At 40.0% G+C, this 8,994-nt stretch overlaps 1 protein-coding gene across 1 annotated transcript in view; it reads left to right on the top strand.

Annotated features, from left to right (window-relative positions):
* Positions 1 to 2,045: 2,045 nt before the first annotated feature.
* The window catches only part of FAM114A1 (family with sequence similarity 114 member A1), a 34,024-nt gene continuing 27,075 nt past the window's right edge, over positions 2,046 to 8,994 (top strand). Inside the window, exons 1-2 of the mRNA XM_035896741.1 lie at positions 2,046 to 2,387; positions 4,512 to 4,599. Of these exons, the coding sequence (XP_035752634.1) occupies positions 2,046 to 2,387; positions 4,512 to 4,599 (430 nt within the window). The remainder of the gene's footprint in view (positions 2,388 to 4,511; positions 4,600 to 8,994) is intronic.

Raw genomic sequence — 8,994 nt, 5'->3', positions numbered from 1 at the left:
CTGGCCTTGGCATCTCCCTCAGCAGCGACCTGTAGGGAGTAGTAATTCCCTTTGGGCGGAGTTGTCCGCGTTGGTTTAGATCAGTGTAGTCCCGTGGGTGACAGCTGGAATGACGCCTTAGCCCAGGGTCGAGGTTTCTGGCGGATGGGGTGGTTTGCTGTTACGTGCTTTGCCTCCGGGAGGGAGGTTTAGCAGGCAACTGCAGGGACCTCGGCCCGAGGGGTCCCCAAAGGTGGCCCAGTCCTGCAGAAATTGAGGTGCACATCTGCGTGTGATCCTTTACAAACTGTAGCGGTGTTGGGCATTTTCTTACTCAGATCTAATCCCCATGCAAAATTATGATGCACCTACGTACGGATTTTACAGGTTTTAGTAGCGGATACGCATATCTGACGGTAGAATTTGATTTACAAATACAAAAATTTTCTTGAGGTGGTGATGCCCAAAACAACGGCAATATTTACCTACACTAAAGCATTTTATAGTATTTGCTATATTTGTAATGGAAAACTGCAAATATTTGTGGCAGAGGTACAGATCCTGACTGGTAGATGCATGTTTTCTAAAGGTAATAAAGTTATAGTGTAAGCTAAAGTAATATAAGTGGTACCGAGTGCTTATTTGTTTATTTATGTTTCTTGTTCACTGATCCCAAATGCTATCCTTGGAACTCTTCAAACAGCTGATCTACGTTCAAGTGAGATGAACAGGCTGCTAAAGCCACAAATGTACATGGTTCTGTAGACTTTAATAAAATATACTAAATTAAATACATGTTTCTTAGGCAAGGTTCTTCTAAATCCCAGTTACATTTTGCTTTTTGCCTTTTTTTTTTTTTTTGTCTGTTCTTCAGTCTCTTTTAGAACCTTTATCCTCCCTAACAGGTACAATGCTTTGAAACATATTTCATTAATATGGGAGTCAATGAAAAAACAGCATCTACAGAGAGGGCTCTGTGAGTTTATTTTATGCCATGCAACTCTGCATATAGTCAAGAGCTTGCAATTACACCTCTCTGGCAAGGGCTGTCTTCTCAGTAGAGTGCCAGGCACGCTGTTGTTGCTAACAAGTGCGTGGTAGTAATCACTGTACGTAGTCCTTTTGGACTCTGCCAGTGCCGCTCCTTAATCAGCTGCAGAGCTTGCTCAATGGCCATTTCTTTCCCTTCCTGGATCCTCAGCCTGATGGCTGCACAGTGGTGGAAAATACTTAGAAAGTTGCACTGGAAGATACAGAGTAAATAAGAGAAAACGCGTTCGTAACTTATTAAAAAAAAAAAAAAAAAAAAAAAAAGAGATCAATAACTGTACCTCATGCAAGCTTACCATGGCTTCCGAATTGAAGTTTAATCACAGAGCTTAATTCCAGAACTGATGTCAAGACTTTTAGAAGCAGGTGAGAAGTGCTGCACTCCCCAAACAGTAAGGCTTTGAGACAAGCGATGCAGAAACGGTGTGAGCAGTGAATGCTTCTGTCTATGAAATGGCTGCAGGGACCATGGGCTGTCATGTTCTCAGATTATGCCCCTTCTCCAACATGTAAATGTCAGCACAGTTTTAGTCCAGCCGTGTTTGTCATCCTCCTCTCCATCAGTCAGCAGGCTATAGGAAACTGTGTATGTGGAAATGAGGAGGAGGAGAGCAAGGGCTGCTTGGCTGTTGCAGCTCAGATTATCCTGTACTCCAGGGGTCTTTCATACACATCTGATTGGGAACATAGGAATTAGCCCTGTGAAAGCTCTTATATTTGACTTCTCCAGGCAAATGAACATCCTTTCTCCCTCACCAAACCATATTTTGGAAAACAGTAATGCTGCTTTTTGTACCTGAGTGCTCTCCTGCAAGGTGAATAGAGTATTCAAAGTATATGTGACGTCAGTGCCTCCATGATGCACGTGCCACAGGGCTCCATGCTTCAGGAGGCCTTAAGTCAAGGCAGTGTTGATTTTTATCAATAGCTTATGGTAAATGCTGCATATTTTGTAGTCATTCAAATGCTTGTGGAACCTAAAAGCCTTAATTTATTTTCTATATTCAGAATTGAAAATGTCTGAAGACATAGGTGATGGCATCCCATCTGAAGACAAGCCTGAAGTAATGGAAAAGCTCAGCAGTGAGGCATTGCCTCATGAGTCAGTTCAACACCTCATGGCAGCTGAGATCTTGCATGAGTCTTCACATGACGAACACGGACAGACCACTCGGAGTGCCAGTAATGGACAGGAAGGAGGCATATTTATTAATGAAAACCCTTTGACTGAAAAAATAGTTGAAAGTCTGCCTTCCAGTGGAGAGGCGACTGAAGACGTGTCCACTGAGTGCAATGAGACCGTAAGCCTTGATGCAGAACCTGAATCTGAAGAAACACTGTGTGAACAAAGCAGTCCAGTAAGTAATACTTTCTTTTCCATAAAATCCCTCCCCTTCCTGCTTTGTAAGGACAGAATTTTGTACAATGTGCATACTGTTTTTCACAAAAGCCTAGGGACATACATACAGAGGACGTACATGGGAATAAAATAAGTTAAACTGCAACACCAAGCATTTGGAAACTAGGAACAGTTGAATTGCTCTTTACCAGTACGATATCAATTTGGTCTTTCTAGCCTGGTTGCAATAAAACTATACCAGAGCCTAAATCTTATTAAGACTCTAGCCCATTTTGTATAGATGTAATACTCCTGTGATTTTGTTATCTGGCTTTCTGTACAAATCTGCTTCATTCAGTTCACAGAATGAACCCAGAAGAGGACAGAGTCGAAGCTGCATATGCAGCACTGAATCTCGTACTTGCTAATTTTCAGGTCATTGACTTTACAAAACCAATGTATGTTTCACAAGGCTCAGTGAAACAGAGAGTAGTTTGTCATTTGTTCTAGGCCAGTGGTGTTCGATTTGTGATCTGCAGACCCTCGGGAGTCCTGTGAGTAATTGCAAGAAGCTGGTAAAAGAAAACTAAACAAGGCTTTTTTACGGTCTACACAGCATCCAAATCCAGTACACGTGACATAGCTGAAGATGTTCTCATCTCCACTGAAAAAATTTCAGGCACCCACAAATTGGAAAAGGTTAAAACACATTGGTTTTGCTCCTCCACCAGTGAGAGGGACCTACCTAGAGGAGGTGATGGGGGACCTGTACACTGCACAATGCAGAGCTGCCTTGGGATACTTCAGCTTTTGGTTTTGAGTTGATTGTGTAGGGATGATATGTTACTGGAGACTTTTGTGAGACAACAGTTTCTTAATATGATTTAAATATGGAATACTGGTGATTGCTTAATACCACTCATTAATGTAAAAGGTGGGCAGCAACTAAAAAAGTGTTTTTATTGAACTCAGTTGTCAGGAGTTCCCTGTGCACATCTACTGGGTGATACCTCTGAGGAGACTCAGGCAGAGAAGCCTCTAGCTCTGGCTCCCAGTAGAACTCAGGAAGCAGATGGGTTCCTGCCTCTTCCTAATAATAGCCCTAACAAACTTGAATGGTTTTATAGGATCAGGTGCCTGAAGAAATATTAGGACATCTGTAAAGACATCTCTGGAGTTTTAGGCACTTTCAGGAATAGGTGATCTGAACTAAGCTTCCCATTCTGCTTTCTTGTGTACAGAAGCTTGAATTCCATGTAATACCCGATCTAGCACTGGCCGTAAGTGTTTAGGATCCCATTAAGAATCTGTGACACTTTAGGGAATGAAAAGACCTTTAAAAATCTGGCCTTGGTGACCAAACTGGGAACAGAAAGGCAGTATAAATCAGTCGCTATAATAAAGCTAGAGGAGGGCATGTCTGCCCAAGGATACTATATGTAAAATAAGCTTTAGTTTAGTACGATGCCAAATTCTTAACTAATTCTCCATCTGGATGCTCTTGTTTCACATTGAAGTTGTGGTCATGTGTTCACTACACAGATGTGTGCGCCGGTATTAGTGCCTTCCCAACCAGATGTTAACAATTCTGCAGAAACCGTTATGGGGCCTTTCAGTCAAAGCCTGCAAGGTTAGTTTAACCCACTACAAGAAGGCTAGTGGAATTAGCCATCTGACATGGTATGGAAACAGCCAAATGATCAGTTTCACAGACACAGAGTGAGGTTGATGATCTTGGTTTCTTCACTGGGGGAAGAAGGGGTGACATGAGAAGAGTAACAACCCTGAAGTGCCATAAGAATGCTATCTTCCATGTGAGGACTACTTTGCACAAAAGCTTAAGCATCTGCCAGAGGAGCTGGTGGCAAAGCTTTTGTCAGTTATCGTTCTGGGCTATTTCTCTGTATGTTCTGTCTCTTGAAAATCATTCTTCAGAAGGCATCACCATGATTAGGAAACCCAGGTATTATATTACAAAGTGCCTATTTTCAGATTATATACCCTTGTAAGTAGTGGCACAACCATTTTTACTCATATCAGCATTTATTACATGCGGGCCATTGGCTGACAAGTTCTTTGTGTTTTCTCCTGCCTTTGGATTACATAAATTTTAGACAGTGGAGTAATATTTTTGTTCTTCTAGGCCACAGACTCCTCATCTAAAGCAAGTAGATGGGGAGCTTGGGGTACCTGGGGGAAGTCTCTCCTGTCATCAGCTTCTGCCACAGTGGGTAAGTGTTCAATCAGTAAAATATGTGGAAATAAATTGTAATTTTAATGTGTCATTAGTCGCATTAATGTTGTATCTTAAAGTTTCATAGACAGTTTTGTCCTGATATGCTTGGCAAGCATGATTGTTTTATAAGAGGAAGAAGGACCTTCCTAAACTGTCAAAGCACATAAATATTTCTTTGGGTTACATTATGGAGAAGGTGATTTACCTCATTGTGGCTTCTTCACAGAAAGGATACATAATCTGATACAATTCCTATCAGCCAAAGGCTTATGGTTTTTGAAGTCAAAGCACTCCAACCCAGATTCAGGCACGTGCATGTTTGTGGTTTATACACCACAACTTCTAGCTATACGATGCGAATTCACTTATTGTAAATTATTCCAGCTTTCATTGACACCCAGTGAGACAGTTAAGCTATCACACTAGACTTCAGCGAGTAGGACAACATAGTGAAACATGGACCCTGTAGTCCTCCCTATACTCTCATTTCTGATAGTATGTCAGTACAAAACATCCTTGTGAAGACTTCAGATAAAACTTAATCGTTACACATCAAAAACTCACACACAAAAAGTGAAGCATGCAAATACCTTGTTATCAGTGGGAAATAATTTCTCACAGAACAGCTACTAAACTGTTAACTAATCAGTTCTCATAAAGGATCCGCAAAACACCTTCAAGAGACGAACCTAGGAATTAAAATTAATTGCTAGTTACTAAAAATAACAGATTCAACAGAGATGTTGGGTTTATGATCCCATATAAGGCTAAATAATTCTCCTCTTTATCCTGCTCTGTTCCATGGGCAATAAATTATTTCTGTCTATTTCTCAGAGTAGGAGGGAACTTCCCCTATCCTCTTTTTTTTAGTAACAGCCGCACTCAAGTGTTCATAGCTACCTTTTCTTTCAGACAGTCCAACCAATTAACATATCTAATTAAACTCAGAATGGGTTTCTAAAATGTCTTTAAATTGATGTAAGTGAAGGTTGCTGCTGAAAGGAGCAGGCCAGCCCTGCCCCAGCAACGCATTTCTTCCTTCTCTTACGCTAACGGTAGCCTTGACGTAGTGATGTGGGGAGCTGGCTTATGGGAATGATTCTGGAAAGTACAAAGAAGTAAGAGGTGGATCTTCAGCTGAATCAGTTTGTAAATTCCCTAATCTGGCTCACCATTTCATTACCCAAGTGCTACTCAATGGGTAAGATGGGAGCACCCAGAATGTGCTGATGGGGACAAGGGCAGCTTAAATAGCTGTGGAACTGCGTAAGTGTTTTCAGCTTGTATTTAACCTTAAAGTTTAGCACGTCTGCTTCAGACTTGAAGGATGGCCTCTGTGAGAAAATTTTGCCCATTTTTTTCCCAACACTATTAGAAGGTCTAATAAAGGGTACTGCTTTCACAGACTTCCACAAGCCCTGCCTCTGCTATGTTCTTAGACCATCATAACAACAGCATTCTGAAAATAATTTGGCTTAGCCTAAATAACTAAAGAAGAAAATTTATGTGCATAGAAGTAATTCTACTGTCGATTGGTTGGAATTGTAGTGCTGATGAATTGTTCAGTTCATTTTTATAGTTGCAGCAGTGGGTTTCTTGGAACAGAGCTCTTCCAGGTCATTAGCAGTGTCCCTGCTCACTGCAGGGGGGTTGGACTAGATGACCACTAGTGGTCCCTTCCAACCCTAAACATTCTATGATTCTATGATTCTATGATTCAGTTTTTGCCTGCGAGGTAGCCATATTTATATTCTGTTTAACTTTTGCAATAAATAGCATTCTACCATATAGGCAGTCTAGTGTTGTTAGTGAGTAATAAGATTATTTGGTACCAGACAGTTACTGTTCTTGGAGGCTTGCAGTGGAAATCTCACTCAAGAGTGTTCTGTTGCTTAGAAGTCTTGGCCTCACAGAGCAATCACTTTAGTGTCACAAAGTATATATATTTTCTGTGGGGCAGTATGGCCATAGATACTTTCTTGCCTAACTGATGTGAGCTTGCCTGAAAATGATGAATGCTGTTGGGAAAAGTTTGGGAGACAAACAAGAATGTGTGCTGTGTCCCTTCTTACTGTCTAACAAGTAAACAAGACACACCTTTTTACAGCTGTTTGTTGCTTTTGATATAAAACCTGCTGCCAGCATTGTATCTCTGTGGATTTCCATGGACTTTTTAATGATGTGATCTCATTTTTATAGAGGCCATATATAACATCTTGGTTCATATACATTAAAATTCATGCTTAATCGATAGAGGCTTCCTAACTGTTAAGAAGTTATCAGCATCATAACTATCTTCACAGAGTGTAAATATATGAACAAATTTGTTCTAGGCAGCCTGACTTCATAAGGTTGTGTCATGTTGTCTATTTTGAATAGGCATATCATCACCATGTATATGTACTTCTAGAATTATTATTATTTAAAAATGAGCACAGTGGGAACAGGTCAAGTTACCTAGGCAAAGGAGCATCCACACGGAGAAAAGGAAACCCAAAATTTTAAAATAATTTTGATTTTATGTGAAATGGTTTTACCATGTCACACTGAAGAACCATCTACTATCTAGTTTCTGACAGTGACCAAGAGCAACTGGGAAAGAGCCTAAACCCAGATATATGTAAAGCAGAACTTCCCCTGTTTTCCCATTTCCTGGAATTTACAACTTAGACTGCCCGACCCTGGGGTCAGAGTAGGGTTGAGTTCCCATATTACTATCTAATAGTTTTGGATCTAACTTTTCTCTGTGAATTTATTAAATAAAATAAACTTTGAATTAAGCAGAAACCAAATATACATTCTTCCGTGTTCACTGAACCCAAGGTAACTTGGAATAGATAATAGATAATCTTAGATTTGTTCCAGGAAATCAATACAGCAGATAATAGTTTATAATCCTGATATAGAGGGCTTATTTCCTAGTTGTTTGTTATGGAAATTCGTGCTTCATCCTGTGAAGTATTTACTGTCTGTCAGTGTCATAGACAGGATGTGGGACTGTATATACTATATATCTGCTTCAGTATGATAATTCTAGCAAGACAGAGAGAGAAAAAAAAATTAAAGCTATTGGGAATTTCTGTAAGCTTTCTTCTTTCTATTAAATATTTATTATTCCCCTTCAAGTTACTCTGTATAATATCTGAGCACTTCAACTAACACTTCGCCTCCTCTTCTACACCAGAAAATAGGTTTGCCATGATCCAGTCCATTTTAATGTTGCTTATTCCTTCAGTGTAGCAAATGGTATAAGTAAAGCTGCTTCCTTGGAATTAGGCTTACAGCAACACCTTCCGTATGTGTTTTTTCTGTTGCTCTGTCATTACCTTTGTACGACACAGCTGCTTTTCTGGTTAAGTATGACAAATATTTACTATTCCTTATATTTTTTTTCATAATTGTATTCTGTAAAAATAGCAGAAATAGATTGAGGTGGACTAGATAACACCTTAAAGGCCTAACCGAATACATTCAGCTTTTAACAAATGGTATCATAGAACAGCCCGGGTTGGAAGGGACCTTGAAAGATCACCTAGTCCAGACTTTTGTGGGAAGGGGCACCTAGATGAAATTATCTAGCACTTTCACCAGTCACATACTGAAAACCTCCATCAGTGGGGATTCTACCACATCCCTGGGGAGGTTGTTCTGGTGAATGATCATTCTTACTGTAAAAAATTTCTTTCTTACATTCCTTTCTCTTTAAGACTGAGCTGAAACGGTTGTTCCAAGGATCTCAGTTTCATTATCCTTCAAACCCTGATTTAGAGCTCCCAAACAGATTAGCATTTTTACTGCATGGCAATAATTTGTTTAGCATAGCTGGGTTTAGTTTCTGATAATAAGGCAATTTCCATATAATTTGTATTTTATCTCTCTTTAACTGTGCACATATAGTCAGTGATTGTTTTGGCGATGGTTTTGTATTCTAAAGAAAACGTCTGTTGTCTTTGAACTGATCTTGACATTAGTTGGATCAAGGTCCCCGCCACAAGGCAGATGTGAAACTCCTCTGCACAACAGAATCTGTAATGCGTTTGGACTAGTAGCAGTCACTGCCTGAACCATGCTTAGTGTCTGACACTAGATGTCACACTAAGAAAGTTACTGAGTCTGCCTCACTAATGAGGTGAAGAGTTTTCTTTTGTTTTTAAAAGGTGCAAGAAGTTTGGTTTCTCCCCTTGTGGAACCACAGTGGAGTAGATCCACTGAAATAGTTGCTGGGATGATGAGGTGGGTGAAGTAGGCTCACTGTGATCTGGAAGCACAACTTGCATTTATTGTCACCATTTTACCCTCTTTATTTTAAATTGTATTTTTTAGTATATCAGTAACTTGTATGCTTGAAAGCTTGCCTGTTTGGGTTTTTTTCCAACTAAGCTATCTGCTA

The sequence above is a fragment of the Egretta garzetta genome, unplaced genomic scaffold (genome assembly GCF_000687185.1).
Source record: "Egretta garzetta isolate BGI_Z169 unplaced genomic scaffold, ASM68718v1 scaffold256, whole genome shotgun sequence".
NCBI classification, from domain to species: Eukaryota; Metazoa; Chordata; class Aves; order Pelecaniformes; family Ardeidae; genus Egretta; species Egretta garzetta.
This window is presented reverse-complemented; position numbering and strand designations above follow the sequence as displayed.